The sequence below is a fragment of the Thamnophis elegans genome, chromosome Z, assembly GCF_009769535.1.
Source record: "Thamnophis elegans isolate rThaEle1 chromosome Z, rThaEle1.pri, whole genome shotgun sequence".
NCBI lineage: Eukaryota > Metazoa > Chordata > Lepidosauria > Squamata > Colubridae > Thamnophis > Thamnophis elegans.
In genome coordinates this window covers 81,664,868-81,687,454 of record NC_045558.1, presented here as the reverse complement: position 1 = coordinate 81,687,454, position 22,587 = coordinate 81,664,868, and the positions used below count along the sequence as shown (strand labels likewise).

General features: G+C 46.0%; 1 protein-coding gene across 1 annotated transcript; it reads right to left on the bottom strand.

The window, feature by feature from the left end:
• Window positions 1–7,706: 7,706 nt before the first annotated feature.
• On the bottom strand, window positions 7,707–9,926 carry LOC116522409 (SCAN domain-containing protein 3-like). The gene has a single exon (XM_032237305.1). The coding sequence runs from the start codon at window positions 9,674–9,676 to the stop codon at window positions 7,826–7,828; it is 1,851 nt and encodes a 616-aa protein (XP_032093196.1). The 5' UTR covers window positions 9,677–9,926; the 3' UTR covers window positions 7,707–7,825.
• Window positions 9,927–22,587: the final 12,661 nt, after the last annotated feature.

Here is a 22,587-nt window from a genome sequence, read left to right as displayed (position 1 = left end):
GGACTGAGGCTTCGACTTCTAAAGCAGCGCCAAAGAAAACATGTTTCTTTGTGGAACCCGTGGCGCGGAAAGAGGTGATCCCTGCACCGAAACTATTTCTGGATGTCATCCAGAAGCAGTGGGCCAAGCTAGATACTTTCCCCACCCCAGGTGGGAATGACAGACGGTTCTATAATATGGAGCCTGATTTCTCCCAGGCATTACAGGTTCCAGAGGTGGACGCTCTTGAAGCCGCCCTGGCTTCTCTAACCCCCATGGTGGTGAGTGATGTGGCTGACAACTTAAAGGCAGAAGATAAGAGGACTGAACTGGTCTTGCATAAGACTTTCCTGGTGGGCAACTTGGGCAATTAAGGCTGCTTCCTCTACCTCCTTCTTCAATCATGCCACGCTGATGTGGCTTGAGCAAATGCAGGACATCAGCAAGGTCATGGCTGCGACTCAGTTTTCGGCGGATGCGACCTTGAACACTGCTAAGTTTGCCTCCAAGGCTCTTCCTCTGTTTCAGTTAGGCAGATGGTGTGGCTTCGAAACTGGCAGGCAGAGGCCAAAGCGAAGTGGAAGCTGGTGGCCGGCCCATTTGTGACTGGCCCATTTGTGAGAAAAAAGCTATTTGGTGAGGTTCTGGACCTAATCCTCATTGAGGATAAGAACAAATGTAAGGTTTTGCCTGCCACAATTAAAAAGCAGGAACACAAGTACACACCATATACACGTAGGGTACCCTATAGGGGTATGGATCCAGATTATCATTACCAGCCTAGAAACTTTCAGCCACATCAGGACAGGAGGCAGGATAGGTCTTCCTACAGGGATATGTCACGTTTCCAACCCCAGGGTAAGTGGCCGCCCTGTCCCCCACCAGAATAAGTGAGTGGGTCTGGTGTTGTTTGCCGATTGATGGGAGAATATTACTTCGGATCTCTGGGTCCTCAATATGGTAAAGTTTGGCCTGCGACTGGAATTCCTATCCGTCCCCCTGAATTCCTTTCATACGTTTACGTCCTCCAAATGCGCACTTAAGAGATAGCTCATGCGCCAGGCGATAGACCATCTGATGGAGATTCAGGCGGTAGAGGTGGTTCCCCAGGAGGAGCGGGACAGGGGTTTTTATTCCAACTTCTTTGTGGTTCCAAAGTCCTCTGGGGGTTGGAGGGTGATCCTTGACCTGAAAAAGTCAAACTACTTAGTTTACAAACGGTTTAAGATGGCCTCCCTTTGTTCCATTCTGGAAGGTGTCAGGGAGGTGACTACCTTACTTCCATTGATTTGACGGAGGTTTACCTTCATGTATCTATCCTCCCTGAGCACAGGAAGTTCCTTACGTTTTCCTACGCTGGTAACCACTACCAGTATAGGGCTCTTCCTTTCAGTCTTGCCTGGCTCCCAAAACTTTCACGAAAATCGTGGCAGCCCTGGCTGCTCACCTCAGAATGGTTCCCATCAGACTTCATTATTATTTAGATGATATCCTTCTCCAGGCAGAGTCACCGGAGCGGTCCCTTCAGGATCTAGGCCTGACAGTGAAGACCCTGCAGAGGTTTGGGTTCTCCGTAAACTTCCAGAAGAGCCACATGTGACCTTCTACCAGACTGTTGCATTTGGGAGTGATTATAGATTCCTCCTCCAGCATGGTGTTCCTTTCCCAGGATTGCAGGGCTTGTCTAGTGAAACTGGTCAACCAGGTGCAGAGAGAACGGTGTGTGCCCATAGTCAGTTGTTGGGAAAGATGATTTCATATATAGATCTTGTCCCCTGGGCGAGGCTCCATGCTAGAACTCTCCAGTGGTTCTTGCTCCCGTACCAAAGGAGCAAGCGCAGTGCCTCATCTTTTCAAGTTCGAGTAAACTCCCACGTGAGACTCTTAGGTGGTGGGTTTCCCCAGCGCTAGCCAAAGGGCGTATGTTCAGGGAGCCAGAAAGACTACTCTGACCACGGACGCGAGCCTTTATGACTGGGGGGGCGTTGCTGGGGAAACAGCTTGCCCAGGGTCGCTGGTCCCCTTTGGATCTTGCACATAACATAAACTGGCTGAAGCTGCGTGTGGCTCATCTTGCCCTTTGACACTTTCATGTCCTTGTAGAGCAAAGACACATCCTACTTCTGACAACAACATGGCCATGAAGGTGCATGTAAACAGGCAAGGAGGGACTCATTCCAGAGCCCACTGGATGAAATATCAGCGCCTGGGCCATTGGGCAGAGAGGCACCTGTCGTCCATCAAGGCGGAGCACATATCTGGAGACACCAATCACCAAGCAGATTGGCTAAGCAGGGCCACGGTAGACCAGACGGAGTGGCAGCTGGAACCGGAACTGTTCAAAGAGATTTGCAGAACTTCTTTGCGTCCCTAGAAAACACCCAGCTCCCCAGGTTTTTCACCCAGTTCCCGACTCGGGGAGTGGAGGGGAGCAGTGCCCTATGCAGCAGGTGGTCCCTGGGTCTGCTTTATGCGTTTCCCCCACTTCCACTGATTCCAGGGATTTTGGGGAAGATAGTGAAGGAAGGGGTGGAGGTAATCATGGTCACCTCATACTGGCCATGCAGACCTTGGTTCGCGGACCTCTTAGGTCTGTCCATTGTCAAACCCTGGAGAATCCTGCAGAAGAAGATCTCCCTACACCAGGGGGTGCTGGTCCATCCGGAGCCTCAATGGTTCCAGTTGACCGCCTGGTATTTGAGAGGGAGATCTTAAGGGAGGCAAGGTTCTCCTCGTAGGTGATACGAATCATCGTGGCTTCCAGATGCCCAGCCATGACCAGGATTTATAATGCCATGTGGTCCACTTTTTGTACTTGGTGCTGTAAGGCGCGTGTGGACCCCAAACGTCCCTCGCTCCCTAATATCCTGGAATTCCTCCAGGATTGGCTTGATAGGTGGTTGGCCCATAACACACTTCGGAGACAAGTCTCGGCCCTGGTGACTGTCTTGGTCTTGGATGGGAGAGCCTGGGCTCTCATCCGGTGGTGAAGAGATTTCGACGGGGGGGGGGGGGTGGCTAACCTTCGGCCACCGGTAATTCACAGGTTCCCATCTTGGGAGTTGTCCACAGTCCTCCTGGCCCCAGTGGATCCCCCCTTTGAATCGCTGAGGACTGTGTCCTTGCAGTTCCTCACTTTAAAGTGTCGGCTAGGAGGATTTCAGGGCTAGGTGCCTTCTCTGTCAGGTAGGACCTTTGTATTTTCCAACCTAACGGTTATACTGAGGCTTGATCCCACCTTTATCCCCAAGATAAATTCTTATTTTCATAGGACCCAGGAGTTAATTTTGCCCTAACCCCTCTCATAGAAGGGAGAAGTCGTGGCACAAGCTGGATGTATGGAGAGCCCTCCGTATTTATATAAAGAGAATGGTGCCCTCCAGGAAAATGGAGGTGTTGTTTGTTTCTTTCCAGCCTTCTGCCATGGGGTCACAGGTGTCCTCCTCTACTATTGGATGCTGGTTGCGAGCTTGTATTGCCAGGGCTTATGAGGCGAGAGGCAAACTGGTACCACTGGGGATGACGGCTCATTCGACTAGGAGTGCGGCCACCACGGCCGTGTGGAACACTCAGGCCCCAATTGGAGTTGTTTGTAGAGCTGCGACGTGGGTTTCCCCTTCACCTTTTATTAAGCATTATAGATTGGATGCGTTTGCATCTGCAGAGGCATCATTTGGGCATAGCGTGCTGCAGGGAGTACATGTTCCCTTGGATGCCACGAACCAGTGAGTTCCCGCCCTAAGGACTGCCACTTTGGTATGTCCCATTCCTGGACCCTCCTGCGCCATCAGCTGGAGAAGGAATGTTGGTCCTACCTGAACGTTCTTCTCAGTGTGGCCCAGGACGGTCCAGGTCCCATCCTAGTTGTTGTTTTTGGTTAGGTCCAGGTCCCCGGGGCTACTAATGCTGCGGGCAGAGCCTGCTCTTCTTTTGTTTCTCTAGTTGGAGCTGCGCCTCATCGGAATTGGATATCAGCAGGGGAAGCTGGAGGCGTGGCTTCAATTCTGACTCAGTCTCTCGGGCAAATAAGGATTGAACAACTCATTCCTGGACCGTCCTGTGCCACGCTGAGAAGAACGTTCAAGTAGGACCAATGTTCCTTTTCTTCTGGGTCTAACGAAAAAAGACTTGCTTTGATTAAAGGAAAAAATGCAATTACTTGGAATTAACTACTTGGAAATCGCTTTAGGATTTTGTGCTTGAGGTGGGGAAAAATGGTTTTTATCAATTGATAATTCGTTATGTAAAAGTAAAATGTTGAGGTTTGATATTATTAACTTATTCTATTGCACGAAAGAAAGTCGAAAGTCAATGTCTTTTCTTTTTTCCCATTGCCCCACACTTTTCCTCTCCCTTTTTCATCTCCTATTTTCCTCCTATTTTCTTTTGAATTTTCATGTTATGTATTATAAAAAACAATAACAATAATAGAAAATTTATCAAACATAACCACCAAGTAAACAAACAGCTTATAAGAAAGCAGAAAACAAAAGTCTTGAAAGGAGAAAAGTTGTTAATGGTTTGTGTCTACAACAAGAATCAGTCATTCTTTTTTAGAAATTTTTACATGATTCTGTATATGCACAAATAACCTCACCTTATTGAAATCTTAAGATTTTTAAATCACTGCAAATGAATTTTTAAACAAAGTGTGTGTCCTTTAACAAAGAGATTGTTTAAATAAATCACTGAATCCTAACAATTCATTTAGTAACCATTCAAATTACAACTGCACTGAAAAAAGTTACATGACCGTTTTTTAGAAATACAACTTTGCAGCATCATTTTGATCATGTGATCAAAATTCAGATGCTTGGCAACTGGTTCATATTTATAACCATTGCAGTGTCCCAGAATCATGTGAACACTTTTTCCGACTTTCTGATAAGCAAAGTCAATGGGGTAGCCAGATTTACTTAACAACCAGGTTAGTAGCTTATCAACAGCAGTGATTCACTTACAACTGTGACAAGAAAGATCGTAAAATGGATCAAAACTCAACTAATGTCTCACTTAATAGCAGAAATTTTGGGCTCAATTGTGATCTTAAATCGAGGATTACCTGTATTAAGATTGAGTTTGCAAACTAAAAGATTGAAGGTTTCAAACCTCCCCTCCCAAAAGTCGTCTGGGTTTATGTACCTCAGCCTAGGTTCCTTCCTTATTGTATCTTTCTGGTAATTATTATTGTATTATTGAAGAGGAATAATTATAGCTGACATTCTGGAATATGGTAATCAAGAGACAGCTTTCCAAGCAAATCCTTGCATGACTGGAGGAAATAAATCAGAAACCAAAGACAAAGAGTTAGAGGAATGCCAGATTTCTTGGGAGAGTGTCTTCTGAGTATTTGACAATGTACTTAAAAGTTGACTATTACTTTTCAGTAGCTACCAGTAACTGTATAAATTTGGATCAGTTTAGACGAAGACTTGGAATTTGATTGAGATAAACGTTTCTGACAATCTAAATTCATGTCTTAACTCCAAGCCTTGTTTGAGTTCCTGAAACCCATTTTGGCAGAGCGTTAACAATTTGCTGCTCAATCTCCTAACGTTTTATCCTATTTCCAGATTGCATTATATAAGTAGTTCTCACTTAGGTTTTTGATTGTTCAACATTACAATGGGGCTTATGCCTGGGCCTCCAGTTATGGCTGTTGTAGTGCCCCACAATTATGTGATCAAAATTAGGGCACTTGACAACCTGCCCACTTTTACAATCAAACAGTGTCTCCCCCATCTATCTCTCTTAAATGTGTTATGTACTCATAACATATGAGTACATGTTATTGCTGTGGTATGTTGGTAAGAAGTTTGGATCACAAGTATTCCTCAACTTACACAATTCATTTAGCAATTATTTGAAGTTACAATGATGCTGAAAACAGTGATATGACTTGCACTTACAACTATAGCAATAGCAATAGCAACTATCACAGTGTCTCCATAGTCATATGATTGTGATTTGGAAGCTTGGCAACTGTTCCACATGTACAAAAATTGCAGCATCTTCCAGTCATGAGATCGCCATTTGCAAACTTCTCAGCCCGTTTCCGACAAGCAAAATCAATAGGGAAGCTGCCTGGAGGTTGCAAGTTGTGGTTATATGATGCCTTGCTTAATGAGCATTGGTGATTTGCTTAACAATCACGCAAAAATGTCATAAAAATTGGGTGTGATCCTTATCATTAATGCGTCACTTAATAATGCATGCTTATTGATGAATTTTCTATTGTGGAAAATAGAAATTCCATTCTATTGTGCTCATAAATCAAGAACTATCTGTATAACACCCTCCTTCCCTGATTGAATTGTGAGCCGCCCTGAGTCCCCTTCGGGGAAAAGGGCGGCATATAAATGTAATAAATAAATAAATAAATAAATAAATAAAATTTTTCTATGTTAGCACCTAACTAAATATAGGTAGTCCTCAACTTATAATCACAATTGGGACCAGAATTTCTGTTGCTAGGCAAGGCAGTTGTTAAGTGAGTTGTGCCTGAATTTCTTACCTTTTTTGCCATGGATGTTAAAAAAATCGCTGTAGTTAAGTGAATCACATTGTCATTAAGCAAGTCCAGTTTCCATCATTGAGTTTACTTGTTAAAAGCACTCTTGAAAGTTGCAAGTGATGATCACACGAGCTATTGCAACCATTGTAAATATATGCAGGTTGCCAAGTGCCTGAATTTTGATCCTGTGACCGTGGGATATGCAGTAGTCATAAGTAGGAGGACCAGTCATAAGTCACTTTTTTCGATTCCATTGTAACTTTCCATTGTAACTAAATAAATAGTTGTAAATCAAAGATTGCCTGTATATGCTGAATTATTTTTATATTACTCAAGTTTAAACAAATTGTTACTTTATTCATCAACTGAAAACAGCCCGATTAAATTACTTTCTTTAATTATTTAACAATGTAATTCAATTAGGAAGAATCATTTGTGTGAGAAAGAATGAATGAAAAGGTTTTTATGAAGTGTCTGATGTTTATTTACATTGTTATTTTAATTACTTTCCCCTATCTTTAAGTATTTAATGAAATATTATCTAATTTAGAAATTAACAATACTTCTATAGATGAAAAAATGGTTTTAACAGCATATTTGTGTTTTAGCTATAAATATTACTTTAAAGCTTTTTAAATGAAGTTTTCTTAATAAGCCGTTTAACTACATATAATTTTTGACTGTGATTATTCTTGATCTATTGATTTCTATAGTATTTGCACTGTTTAAAAATATAAATTCATTATAAAATATCTAATTAAGTACTCCTAAGAAATTCTAAATTATGGCTATTTGGAAATTCAATAGCTCATGAATTAGCTATTTCTTTTACACCTAATAGGTCATTTTCATAGTATTAATTGAAAGAAATTGGATAATACGTTGATACATTATGTCTATTGCTTTTGACAGAGGTACTTTTTTCCTCCTGAATATTAAGGGAATATATTAAATTCTATGTAAAATATAATATAAGCTACAATGTAAAAAGTAAGTGTTGTAAATGGGGATATTGTAGGGTCTCCTGCTTGGGCTTGGGGTTGGTCTAGATCAGTGGTCCCCAACCTTTTTATCGCCGCGGACCAGTCAGCCTGTGATAATTTTACCGTGGCCCGCTGAGCGCGCGCAGGGGTGGGGGGGAGGGGTGGGGGGGCGTTGTTCACGATGACACATTGATTGTTTATATATCAGATTGTTTTGATTAAACAACTTTTATTTTATTGTATTTAAACATGCCTTACAAAATAAAATACAATTACATAAATATAAAGTGCTTTAACATTTTAACAGTTAAACTTTAACTAAGCTCTCTAGTTACTAGAATCTACTGAATCAATGAGAACCCTGAGCTTGTTTTTCTGCAACGAGACGGTTCCATCTGGGGGTAATAGGAGACAATGACACCCGAAGTGTCTTGCTTATGTCCAGTTTATTTCGTTGTTTTGTTTTGGTTGCTGTCACTGCAGAAAACCCCGCTTCACACAGATAGGATGTTGGAAAAGGCAAAAGGGACTTAAGAGCTGTAGTGGCAATCTCAGGATATTCCGCCATGACTTTAATCCAGAACACCGGCAGAGTTGTTGTCTCAAATGCAGTTTTAAGGTCACCGTCATTTGCAATCTCCAGCAGTTGATCTTCTTCTTGCACAGACATGCTAAATTCGTCTGGTTTGTTGACAAATGGGTCGCGGATCCATTCCTTACCAGTTCGTGGGTCTTTTGTGGTTGGGAAGTAGCGCTCAAACTCTTCTAAAAGCAAAGACAGGTGATCGTGCACCAACTGGGAGAATGAATGCTCAGGCTCAGTCTCTCCTAAAATCCCCGCTAATGTCTGAAACATGTCCAAAATGCCTCTGTTCACACGCCGTCCCCACAACTCCAGTTTGGCTTTAAATGCAGCTACTTTGTCAGCCAACTTGAAAACAGTTGTCATTTTCCCCTGAAGGGACAGATTGAGTTCATTGAGCAGGCTAAATATGTCACACAGGTAAGCCAGTTTTGCAAGCCATACCTTGTCACTGAAATGTGCTGCCAGTGGTGACTTCTTTTCTGAGAGAAATCTTTGCAATGGCTCTCTTAATTCAAACACCCTGGATAGTGATTTGCCTCTGGATAACCATCTTATTTCTGTGTGTAAGAGAAGGCATCTGTGCTCTGTGTCCATCTCCTCACAAAGCTGCTCAAATAGACGCGAGTTAAGGGCGTTTGCTTTGATGTGGTTAATAACTTTAACCGTATCATTAAATACACTGTTAAATTCTGGTGACATTTTTCGGCTTGCCAGCATTTCCCTGTGAATGATACAATGTGTAGATTCGCACTCAGGTGCAACCTCCTTAATCCGAGCGGTTAAACCAGACAGCCGTCCGGTCATGGCAGCAGCTCCGTCTGTGCATATGCCGACACAAAAGGACCATTTTAGTTGTCCTGATATATAACCATCCAGTGACTTGAACAGTTCTGCTCCTGTGGTGTTGGTTGGCAAAGATAGTGCACATAATAAATCCTCATGCACATCCTCCCGATAAAGATATCGCACATAAACAAGTAGTATTGCCTTGTTGTCGATATCTGTAGATTCATCAACCTGTAGTGCGTACCACGGTGATGTATTAATCCTCTCCAACAATTGTGTCTCAATGTCTTCAGCTATTTCATCAATGCGCCTAGTCACGGTGCTAGCCGACAAAGGCACATTTGCTACCTTTTTTACAGCAGCCTCTCCTAAAAGTTCACGACAAATGTCTTTAGTGGAGGGCAAGATCAATTCTTCACCGATAGTGAATGGCTTTTTAGCCTTAGCAATACGGTTAGCCACCAAATATGATGCTCTCAGAGCATTCTCCTTTGTTGCTGTGGTGGCCCTCAGAAATATCTTCTGTCCTTCGTGTTCCCTTTTTTTTCTTTCAAAATACTGCAGGGGTTTGTCTTTTAATCCAGGGTGCTTGGCATTCAAGTGGCGAAGCAGTTTTGAGGGTTTCATTGCCTCATTAGAGAGCCGCTCACCACAAACTATGCAGAGCGGGGTTGGCGCGTGGGAATCACCTATCCCGATAAATCCATATTTCAAGTAGGACTCATTGTATTGTCTGTTAAAAGTTTTATATTTCTTTGATGCTGAAGGCTCTTCTTCTGTCTCTTCACTGGGCCTTTTCTTTTTCCCAAAGAAACTTTCTAACGACATCTGTTTCGCTAATTTGTGGGTTAAATTTGAGCAAAAACAATATACACCTACACCAACCACTGTAAAAATGAGAAAGTACCAGTGAAAAACGAGAAAAAGATGCAAAACATCAGCTTGATCTACCGTCAGGCTGTTGCTTGTAAACTGGACTAACTATTTCTAGTTAATTTCTAACTATTTGAATGGAAGATTATATGCTTATAGTTTCTATTCTTTTGTTAACACACAACCACATTTTTATTCTTCTACAGACACCATTTTTAATTACCAGGATAGTACACCAATGACAGCACCATGATCAGAAAATGTTAGATGTTGCATTATTTTCAATATGTATTTGTAAATATATGCCAAATAGATTGCAATCGCTTTCTGGACTTCCTTTAAATTTGCAGGTAAATGCTGCAATAGGTATATAGCTCCCATCAGATTGATGATCACCCAAAAATGTTATTCATTGAATTCACTGTGAATCCTTTCTTAGTAAGTGCATTCAAGCCAGCCTACTACTAGCTGGTAGCCTCTCTGTCCATTCACCAAATTATCTGGGACAGGGGTGTCAGAGTGACATCGAAAATGTCAAGGTAATAGCCATGACTATGAAATTAAAAGCCTATTTATTCTTTTATTTGCATCACATAAAAACCAAGATGGTTCCCATCTTGAATTTTTCTAAATACATCCTACATACAACCATGATGCAGGAGTTTTCATTCAGCAAGAAAAAGGACTTGAGCCAAGTCAACATCTGGAAATCTTATCCCAGTCATATCCAACCTAGCTTATTTTTTGAGATCACCTCAAGGCGAGCTGGAGCGGGACGCGCTGCGCCACGAGTTGGAGAGCTTGGAGAGGCTGAGCGCGCAACTTGGAGAGCTGCGTCTCAGCCACCTGGAGGGGCTGTGGGCCGACTGCGCCGCTCTGGAAGCGCTGCTGAAGCAGCTCCTGGCCGAGCACGAAGGGCTGCAGGAAGCGCGCAAGCCGGGCGCTCCGAGAAGCGGCAGCTGGCCTCCGACTACACGCTGGTACTGAGCTGGAGCTGCGCGCAGAGCCTGGAACGATACGAGGCCGAGTTGCGGGCGCTGCAGGTGCTGGAAGGGGGCTGCCTGGGCCAACAGGACCTGCGTGCGCAAGCTGCGCACGCAGAACCAGGAGCGCGCTGGGCGAGCGGCTGGAAGAGGGGCGGCTGGCGCAGCAGGAGAGCCACGGCGCCCAGCTGAAGTGGAGAGGCTGAGCGCCAGGAGCTGCCGGGAGCTTTGCGCGCTGGGCGAGCGGCTGGAAGAGGAGCGGCTGGCGCAGCAGGAGAGCCACGGCGCCCAGCTGAAGTGGAGAGGCTGAGCGCCAGGAGCTGCCGGGAGCTTTGCGCGCTGGGCGAGCGGCTGGAAGAGGGCCGGCTGGCGCAGCAGGAGAGCCACGGCGCCCAGCTGAAGTGGAGAGGCTGAGCGCCAGGAGCTGCCGGGAGCTTTGCGCGCTGGGCGAGCGGCTGGAAGAGGGGCGGCTGGCGCAGCAGGAGAGCCACGGCGCCCAGCTGAAGTGGAGAGGCTGAGCGCCAGGAGCTGCCGGGAGCTTTGCGCGCTGGGCGAGCGGCTGGAAGAGGGGCGGCTGGCGCAGCAGGAGAGCCACGGCGCCCAGCTGAAGTGGAGAGGCTGAGCGCCAGGAGCTGCCGGGAGCTTTGCGCGCTGGGCGAGCGGCTGGAAGAGGGGCGGCTGGCGCAGCAGGAGAGCCACGGCGCCCAGCTGAAGTGGAGAGGCTGAGCGCCAGGAGCTGCCGGGAGCTTTGCGCGCTGGGCGAGCGGCTGGAAGAGGAGCGGCTGGCGCAGCAGGAGTGCCACGGCGCCCAGCTGCAGTGATCATGGCCCCCGGCCGCTCCGCGGCCCGGTGCCAGGTACTCCGCGGACCGGCACCGGTCCGCGGACCGGGGGTTGGGGACCACTAGTCTAGATGACCTACAAAGTCCCTTCCTGCTCTGTTAATCTATCAAAATGTTTATCTTTTAAGATCAGGGTTTCTTTTGATACAATAAACATAAAAGTATATATTAAATTGTCTTTAAATTATTAATAACAAGAATTGGATAAAACATTTGGAAAGAAATTACTCATTTTGTGTGTGTGTGTGTGTGTGCGCACGCGCAAATAATGTTAAACAGTAAAATATTGAAATAGAAACTAAGTGTTCTCTAGCTTCAATTTCTTAAGCCATAGTTAATCTGCATTTTCTTCTTTACTAATTTCAGTTTTGACATCTGTTTACTGAGTGTACTTCTAAATTTCACTTTTTTATATATGTAGTTACACTTGTATTTTTATTAGCTTCTTGCCTTTTTCATTTTTTAAAAAAAATTCTTACAATAAGATGACTAATTATTGTATTTTTCGGAGTATAAGACGCACCAGAGTATAAGTCACACCAAGCTTTTGAAGAGGCAAATTTTTAAAAAAAGTTTTGAACTCTGCAGACCTCCCCAAAATGGCCCGTTTTTCTGAAAATGGGCCCATTTTTTGTCAAAAAAAAGGGTATGGATAGCATTTAGGAGGCTTATGGAATGTTCCTGGGGGCTGGGGGGGGGGAAACAGCCTGTTTTTCATTCATTTTTGTCCTCCCCAGCCCCCAGGAGCACTCTGGAAGCCTTCTAAAGGCTATGCATGGCCATTTTTGCAAAGGGGGCGAGGTTTCAGGAGGCCAAAAATTGCTGTATTCAGTGTATGACACACCCAGATTTTCAGCCTCTTTTTTGAGAGGGAGGGAGGTGGGGAGAAAGATGCTTTTTATGTTTGCCATCTCCAATTCAGGAAATGTCAGAAGTTGTTCATAATCTATGAAAAAATTGTTGCAGAATTTAAGAACCCCCCCCCCCAAAAAAAAACCTGTTGTGCCTATCCTGGCATTGTGATATTGCTGTTTTAAATCTTAATATATTGATCTTTAAAACATTCATCTTATTTATAACTTATTCTGAAATTAATGTAATTGTTGGTGAGCTTTAAATATCCAAATAGATAAATAAATGATTATAATCTCTTTGCCCACTTCATTATTCCATGATTTCCAGCAAACCTTAATGGTGGAGTGACAGTTATATGCACTTGGCTGCTAATATACTTTTCTAGCACTGTTGGTGTAATCTTTCTTGGTCTCAATTGAGCCCTTCAGGTGTTGGCTGTCATTTCTTGAACTTAAGAGTTCTTCTGAGATATCTCTAAAGAACAAGATCGTATTTCTTTGATCTGTGGGTAAGATTATTATGTCAAGGAGCTTCTCTGTTCCTGTGATTCTGGATCTGGAAAGAAGAGCAGCTTCAACAATTACAATATAACAAAAGTTGTTCAAGTAGATATTTTGTTATAATCACTTTCCTATCATTTTTGGTAACAATTGAGGAGCAAAGGTCAAGCCCCAATTCATGTATGCTATATGTAGCTTGAGGCCTAGAATTTTTTTTTTAATTTCCCTTCAATTCTTTTTATTTGCCTGTTTACATATTTTCTGTGAAATATTTACAATCTATATTTAAAAATAAAACCAGCTAAATAATTAAAAGAGGATTACTAAAGAATATTACTTGACAAGGAACAACTCAGATATTATTAGACCAGGGATAGCGAACCTTTTTTGGCTCGCCTGCTATAAAGAGAGAGCGCACAGGGGTTGTGCACAGGCGTGCCGCACCCATAATGCAACATGCAACCCCCCCCCCAGTACACATGCAAGCATGAGAGGCACTCCCCTCCATTTTTTGCATGCTTTTTTCGCCCTCCCCAGGCTACAGAGGCTTTATAGGAGCCTGGGGAGGGTGAAAACAGTTCCCCCGAGGCCCTCCGGGGACTTCAGGGACCTTCAGGGAAGCTCCTGAAGCTTCTGGAAGGCCTTCAGGGGGGCTCATTTCACCCTCCCCAGGCTCCTATAAAACCTCTGGAGCCTGGGGAGGGCAAAAAATGGCTTTAAAAAAGGCTGAACTCAGCTGGCCAGCGTGCACATGCCCTGACAAATGGCTCTGCATGCCACCTGTGGCGCACGTGCCATATATTCGCCGTCCCGGTACTAGACACACTGACATATGCCAATGGAGATTCTCAGTCATCCAGGTCATGGTTGTCCCAAAGGTGCTTTTTTGAAGTGGCAACTGGACTTTCTGGTTTTTCTTTGAATGACAAAGAACGTTTTTCTTGGATGACAAGCCAGAGCTGAAGAAACTACTTGGATGAGAAGCGAAACATCTTAAAAGAAAAACCAGAAAGTCCAGTTGCCTCTCGAAAATAGCACCTTTGGGACTCTGACACATACCATTTCTAGTTAATGGCTTTGGCTTCACAATTACCCATCTGAAAAACATACTGAAATGAACTAATCAAAACCAAACATTGGGTTCAAGATTTCTTTTCTCCTTTCCTTCTGAATGTTTGATATAACATTGATAGCTTTGCAGGTGGACAGTTTGAATATGTACATACATTTGTATGTATTTCCCGCCTTTATTATTTTTACAAGTAACTCAAGATGGCAAACATATTGAGTAGACCTTCTCTTCCTATTATTACATAATGGCTGTCTCTAGCTTGGTCTCTGATTCACCAGCCTCAGCCTTTATACCTTGTGCTTTTATATTTTTCTTTTCCTTCCATATTGAATCAGGAGTTTTTATTTCTCTTACTAGTCATAAGCAGCTGGAGTGGATTCTCTTCCTTCAATCTCCATTTCACCTTGGCAGAAACCTATCTTAGCAAAACCCAACCTTCATGCAAAGTATTTTTAAACTTCCTCATTAAGAGTGCTATCCTAAAGCTGTAATTCTAATTGAGATCACTTTAATTTTTTTCCATCTGGAATTATCTGCTGTGGTATATGACCTTTTTTGCAATAGTGCTAAACCCTATTATTAGTGTAGGGCAGGGGTGTCAAACTCCATTTTGTTGAGGGCCGCATCAAGGCTGTGTTTGACCTCAGGGAGCTGGAGTGAGTATGGCTGGGGTGGGCATGGCCAGCTCAATATCACTCATTTTGAGGGCGCCTTGGTGGTCTGAGCATTCTGCTAGTGAAAATGAGCCCCAGAACTCAGTTTTCAGCTGGGATGTCTTCCTACAACCCTCTGCCTGTGAACATGGAGCCTGAGATGGCTGCACACAGCCCTCACAAGCTCTACTTTCGACTGCAATGGCCTCCTGCAACCCTCTGCCAGCCAACACGGAGGTCTGTTTTTGCTGGCAGAGGCACTGCAGGCCAGTCCTTTGCTGTTTCCAGGGCGGCCCTCTGGGTCAGATCTAAGGATCCTGCTGGCTGGTTGTGGCCCTTGGGGCCTTGTGTTTCACACTCCTGGTGTAGGAGATGAGGGAATAGCCTTGAAGGACAGGAAGAACAGATGCAACTAAGGCAATGTTCAAATAAAAGGAGCCTGATCCCAGGATAAGAACATAAGTTTCTCAGAAAGTCCTGCTTTGCTCACATTAAGATAGAGGAAGGGGAACATATTCAGATTTGCAATATATTGTTACTATAATTTTACAGTATACGTAGTTCTGACCTACATGGCATTGGTTCATAGTCTGATCTATTTTGTGTAGCTAACAATTATATGTGCAAGGCGGAAGATGGCTGCTCGAGTGAAACGCTCGAGTTTTACGAGAACAGAGGAGTGGAATTGAGAGGGACGGAGCTCTTGGAATCTCGGAAGGAGAAGTCCCTTGTGGAGGTGATCGACCAGGCAATCCGGGGGTGCGTTTTGAACTGGAGGGGGGCTGCGTAAACATCCCCAGGCGCCCTGAATGAGCTGATTCTTCCCACCTATGCTTGCCTGTAGCAGAGATGGCATGGAAGATCAGCGGTAGAGATCAGCTGTAGAGCGGCTTCAGACCAGCTGTAGAACGGCTCTCTGAGCGGAATTGGGAGGACTTGGAGGTGACTGAGCTGGCTGTCCGGGGGTGCGTTTTTTGACCAGAGGGGTGTGTGTAAACGCTCCCCAGGCACCGAATTTTTCCATCTTATGCTGGCTTGTAACAAAGACGGCGTTGAAGATCAGCGGTAGACCCAAGAACAGCGCGGCTTGAGAGCGCTGTGGCCAGGCGTCCAGGAGATTCGTGCTGGAGCTGTTTTTACCGGCTGCTGGAGTCCATCACGCCCCGGGGGCTGAGGGCGCCCCGGCTGCCTGGGGGGGTGGATCCCAGGGGCTGGGTGGTTTGCTTGCTTGCTGGGAGGCGCCGGAGTTGACATCAAAGCCGCTGAGCCGCTGATTAGCTGTGGGGCCTGAGAGATTAACCAGGTTTCCCGGGAGTTGTCTGACCGTTAAAGAGAGATCACCGGGAAGAGTGGCCTGCTTGGAGAGACATTCCTAGGACGGAGCCCCTAGAACTTGAACTTGAAGGGAGAAACCCCCCGCCGAAGCTATCCATCGGGATATCCTGAGGAGCATTTTGGTTGGAGAGGGGTCGCCCGTTTGGGTTGAGGGGCAACGGTGTGTGGTTCTTATCAACTGGACCATGTCATTATGATTGATAGGTTGGTTTGTACTGCTGTTGCAACAGCCTTCCCCTCCCCTCCCCCCTCCTCGCTCTTGCTGCTCATTATCCATCATCTGCTGCCCCACAGGGAGACATTTTGCAACCATACGCTAGGTTGGGTCAGCCACTTTGGACTAATGGTGAGAAACAGAGGGGGGGTGAGGCGTTGGACTGCCTCCTGTTTTAACTCGGCATTCCAGGGACATCAGGGACATTATTCCACCTATTCCCTACTTTTACAATCGTCATCTACTCCACCGTCCACCGGACTGGACTTTTTTGTACATCCACTTTTTTTGTACATCCACCTACGAACTTCGCACGGTTGCGCAATTTTTTAACTGCTATGGCGAGTGTATGGGATTTGCATTGATTGAGTGAATGATCCCACCTTTTTATTGCCTATTATTGTTGTATTTTATGTGTTTTTTAATTACTACGTGGGGACTGCTTGGGGTGAACGAATGAGTGTGTCTGATTCGGAGGACCTGTCGAGGAACGCGGGGGTCATTGGGGTGGTCGGGGGAATTACGGACACGGGAGTGGGCCGGAGCATTACGGTCTTAACAGGGAGGGGCAGATATGGCGGGGACTTTAGGGCTGGCCATTACCGGGGAAGGAGGGCTCGCTACGTCACAGAGATCCCTCCTTCCGGCCCTACATTTTTAGACATTTAGACATTTATTATGATTTATAGGCCGCCCTTCTCCCTGAGGGGACTCAGGGTGGCTTACAATCACGGGAAGAGGGTGCAATAATACAAGACAAACAGTGAGTAAACAAGATAGATAATAAAACACCAACTTGCATTCAACAGTCAACCAACACTCGGGCGGGTAATTTAAAAACTTATCCCCAGGCCTGCTGGGAGAGCCAGGTCTTAAGGGCTGTGCGGAAGGTCTGGATGGTGGTGAGGGTACGAATCTCAACGGGGAGATCGTTCCACAGGGTTGGAGCTGCAACAGAAAAGGCTCTCCTCCGTGTAGTCGCCAGTCGACATTGACTGGCAGATGGAATCCGGAGGAGGCCCAATCTGTGCGATCTAATCGGTCGAAGGGAGGTAATCGGCAGAAGGCGGTCTCTCAAGTACCCAGATCCACTACCATGGAGTGCTTTAAAGGTGGTCATCAATACCCTGAAGCGCACCCGGAGATCGACAGGTAGCCAGTGCAGCTCGCGGAGGATGGGTGTAATGTGGGCGAACCGCGGTGCGCCCACTATCACTCGCGCGGCTGCATTCTGGACTAACTGCAGTCGCCGGATGCACTTCAAGGGCAACCCCATGTAGAGCCCATTGCAGTATTCCAGCCTAGAGATCACAAGGGCTCGAGTGACTGTTGTGAGAGCCTCCCGGTTCAGGTAGGGCCGTAACTGGCGGACCAGGCGAACCTGGGCAAATGCCCCCCTGGTCACAGCCGACAACTGATGGTTAAAAGTCAGCTGTCAGCTGACAGCTGTCGAGTCCCACTCCAAGGCCAGGTGGTGTGAGTAATCAGGACCCTGGCCTCAGGCTGCTGGCGCTAAATGCCAGGTCTGTAGTTCATAAAGCTCCTCTCGTTCGGGACTTAATTTTAGACGAGAGGGCAGACCTGGCATGTATTACTGAGACCTGGATGGGCCTGGAGGGAGGAGTCCCCCTCGTAGAGATGTGCCCAGAAGGTTTTCAGGTGCTCCATCAGCCGAGAGCTCAGGGAAGGGGTGGGGGTGTGGCCATTGTTATCCGAGAGTCTCTAGCACCTCGTAGGATCCCTGCTCCGGAGCTTGTCGGGTGTGAGTCCCTGCTGGTGAAGTTGGACCTCAAGGGTCAAGTGGGTTTGCTGCTAACGTACCTGCCTCCTAACTGCGTTGCAGCAGCCCTCCCCTCGCTCCTCGAGTCGATAGCCGAGCTGGCAGTTGAGTTCCCCAGACTTATGGTTCTGGGGAATTTCAATCTGCCTTCGCTCGGTGATCACTCGGACGGAGCGCAGGAGTTCATGGCTTCCATGACAACCATGGGCTTGACCCAAGTAATCCGAGGACCGACCCACTCAGCAGGTCACACGCTTGACCTCATATTCCTCTCGGAGCAGTGGAATTGTGACCTTGGTCTGAGGGGTAGTGAGATCTTGCCCCTGTCATGGTCAGACCACTACCTATTGAGGCTTGACTTTCGGAGACCAAACCCCCACTGTAGGGAGGAGGAGCCGACCAGGTGGTTCCGCCCCAGGCGACTTATGGACCCTTTGGGATTCCAGACGGAACTTGGGGTTATTCCTGATACTCTCGCCCGCAGTCCGGCGGAGACTCTGGTTGCTGCCTGGAACCTGGCAGCGACGAAGTCTCTTAACCGGATTGCGCCTCTACGGCTGCTCCGAGGCAGTGGATCCCGGAGGGCTCCTTGGTTTACTGAGGAACTCCAGGAGAGGAAGCGCCAAAGGAGACGCCTAGAGCACTTATGGAGGTCCAGTAAATCCGAACCGAACCGAGCACGTTTAACAACCTGCACCAGAGAGTACATTCGAGCAATTAGGACGGCTAAGAGAACATATATTGCCTCTCTGGTTGCGTCTGCTGAGTTGCGCCCAGCCACCCTGTTTAGGATAACCCTTTCCCTCCTAAATAGGAGGGATATGGGCGATCCGCTGCAGGGCAGGGCTGAGGATTACGTCCAATTCCTCGCAGACAAGGTTGCTCGGTTCCGGGCGGACCTGGACTCCAATTCTGCAGAACCAGCCGAGGCACTAAGGGATGATCTGGTAAGCCATCGCTGGGTTGAGTTTCAAGCTGTTACCCCTGAGGATGTGGACAAGGCGATGAGAGCTGTAGGAGCCTCCACATGTGTGCTGGACCCGTGCCCCTCCTGGCTGGTTGTAAACAGCAGAGAGGTGACACGAGGCTGGATCCAGGTGGTTGTTGCCACCTCTCTGCGGGAGGGGGTCTTTCCCCCCGCTCTAAAGGTGGCGGTGGTGAGACCCCTCCTGAAGAAACCATCTTTGGATCCAGCTGTTTTAAATAACTACCATCCGGTCTCCAACCTCCCCTTTGTGGGGAAGGTTGTTGAGAAGGTGGTGGCCTTTCAGCTCCAGCGGTCCTTGGAGGAAGCCAGTTATCTCGATCCTTTCCAGTCAGGCTTCAGACCTGGCTGCAGCACAGAAACCGCTTTGGTCGCGTTGACCAATGATCTCTGGAGAGCCAGGGATGGAGGCCACGCCTCCATCCTGGTGCTCCTTGACCTCTCGGCGGCTTTCGATACCATTGACCATGGTATCCTTCTGCAATGACTGCGGGAGGTGGGGGTGGGAGGCGCTGTTTTACAGTGGTTCTCCTCTTACCTCTTGGACAGGTCGCAGTCGGTGTTAGTTGGGGAGCAGAGATCGACCCCTAGGCCCCTAACATATGGGGTGCCGCAGGGTTCGGTCCTGTCCCCCCTTCTTTTCAACATCTACATGAAACCGCTGGGTGAGATCATTCGACGGCACGGGATAAAATACCACCAGTATGCGGACGATACTCAGTTGTATCTGTCCGCCCCGTGCCAACTCAACGAAGCGATGGATGTGATGAGCCAGGGACTTGAGGCTGTTAAAGACTGGATGGGGGTCAACAAACTTGTGCTCAATCCAGAAAAGACCGAGTGGCTGCTGTGTTTCCCTCCCGCGAATTGGCCAAGTGTTCCATCTCTCAGGCTGGGGGGTCAAACTGTATGCCCCTCAGACAGGGTTCGCAACTTGGGAGTCCTCCTGGACCCACAGCTGACCTTTGAACACCATTTGTCAGCTGTGACCAGGGGGGCATTTGCCCAGGTTCGCCTGGTGCACCAGTTGCGTCCCTACCTGAACCGGGAGGCCCTCACAACAGTCACTCGTGCCCTTGTGACCTCTAGGCTGGAGTACTGCAATGTGCTCTACATGGGGCTGCCCTTGAAGAGCATTCGGTGACTTCAGCTAGTCCAGAATGCGGCCGCGCGAGCGATCGTGGGTGCATCTCGCTTCACCCACGTAACACCTATCCTCCGTGAGCTGCACTGGCTGCCTGTTGATCTCCGGGTGCGCTTCAAGGTGCTACTTATCACCTATAAAGCCCTTCATGGTAGTGGACCTGGGTACTTGAGAGACCGCCTACTGCCAATTACCTCCACTAGACCAATACAATCGCATCGATTAGGCCTCCTCCGAATACCATCTTCCAGCCAGTGTAGACTGGCAACTACTCGGAGGAGAGCCTTCTCGGTGGCTGCTCCGACCCTCTGGAATGAACTCCCCATGGAGATTCGGACCCTCACCACCCTCCAGTCCTTCCGTGCTGCTTTAAAGATCTGGCTATCCCGGCTGGCGTGGGCTTAAGATTCTAACCCCACCCGAATTGTGTGACTGTTGTGTTTTCTTTTAATATGTTGTACTGTCTTCATGTCGGAAAATTGTTTGTCCTTCCCCCCCCCCCTTTTTGAACTGTGAGCCGCCCTGAGTCCCCCCAGGGAAAAGGGCAGCATACAAATAAAGGGAAATGAAAATGAAATGAAATATAAAACAGTATTTTCTTCCTCTATTAAATTCCAGGTGAACATTTGAATTTTATCTTTATTGAACCAGTAACGGACCTAAATCCACATTCTTTGGATCATTTTCCTCAATAAGTAAATGAACATCCTATCTATCTATCTATCTATCTATCTATCTATCTATCTATCTATCTATCTATCTATCTATCTATCTATCTATCTATCTATGTTCTCATTATGTAAATTTAGGATTTGTCATATTTGTGCAGAAATACTGAAAATTCAAAAGGGTTCACAGACTTTTAAACATCACTCTATATATCTCATTAATACTAGGCCCTCATGTACCATGTTTGCACCCCCTTACATCCTTCCTGATCTTTGCCATATATCCCTCATACTGTTCAGCATCCCCATGCACCTTTCTTGATCATCGCCATGTTTCCTTTACATACCCTCCCTACACGTGCCGTGCCTCCTTTGTATCTTGTGCAGCCTCCCCAACCTTTGCTGTGTCTTCTTATCACACTTGTCCAGTGTCATGCATCCTCCCCAAGCCTTACCATGCCTCCTTTGCATCCCTGCACAGCCTCCCCAAATTTTATCACATTCCCTCCTGCATTTTTCTCCACCCCTGTGCAACTTCCTTGAACATCATTGCACCTCCTTCATACTCTGCTTGAATGTCATTGTGTCTCCTTCACATTCCTGCATACCATCTCCAACCCTTGCCATTCTTCTCTCATGCATCTTTTGTTGGCTCCTTCACCAGGCAGCAGCCATTTACCTCCCTGTGAGCCTTGTGACATTTGCAACTTTCTGTTGGGTTTCTCCACTGATTTATAGGTGCGAAGCCAGCAGAAAGTTGCTTCACCTAATGAACATGGGATTCACTAGGTGAAGCAACACATTAACATTAACAAACAAGACTGCAGGTATTGTTACTGTTAATGGTGTATGGTCAAGCTTTGCAATTATATTGCGTAGTGTCATATAGAAATTCAAGTCCCATTTACCATTGTAAGTCAAGAACTATCTATAATTTCAATTTGTGTTTTGGAAATGGCAGTTTAATTCCTAAATGTTATTTTTTTAATGTATATACTTTGCCAATGGCTCTAATGCTAGTAAAAATGAAGAAGCCAAGATGGACAATCTTGTCTTGTTCCCTTCAGCATGTGTTAGCCTTTTGAGGTAGATCAAACTAGAAAACCAAATTTTGAATACAATTGCTACCTTTATCATAAACTTACCAGTAACAGAACATTGCAAGTCTGAATACATTTTCTCCTCTCTACCTTTATCTTTATGAGAACTAGGAATGGTCAAGTCTGAGAGAGTTTCTCAAGTTATCTTTTTGCCTGGGGCTCAGATTTCTCTTATCTGAATATAGCTTTAATTGAGACTCTTCCTCATGTTTTTCAAGGTTACCCCTACTGCCTATTGCAGCATAGCAGAGAACTATTAACTTGATTTATTGTTTTTTTTTTTAAAAAAAATTAATACTTTGCATCCATATGGGGAAAAATTAGAGTCGTCCTTCCTCTTTTCAGAATTGCAAATATAAAGTAATATTCTAAACTGTCAAATGCTATTTCTCATGAAGAAAAATTATAGCTACTTTGTGTTTTTTGTTGTTTTAATTTATTTTATTAATCACATTAAAATATATTTGATATTGTGTCTGTAATGGGATGGGTGGATAATCTTAAAGGATGATGGGAACAGATGTTGCCTAGGAAGCAGTCAGATAATAGAGATAGGTGCCCACAATGGCTTTACAGTCAGAAGTAGAAACTTAGGAAGAACCTACCTTAATTGTTTAGGCAATTAGAAATACATATGTACTTGCATATAGCCTTACCATATTCAAACTTACATATAGCCTTACTATAAGACTTGCATATTTAGGGGTCAACAGGAAGTTCTTCAGCTGGACAGATG

Bases quoted from the DNA above. Each gene is read 5' to 3' on its own strand.
- LOC116522409 (XM_032237305.1), bottom strand. From the start codon at position 9,676: ATGTCGTTAGAAAGTTTCTTTGGGAAAAAGAAAAGGCCCAGTGAAGAG.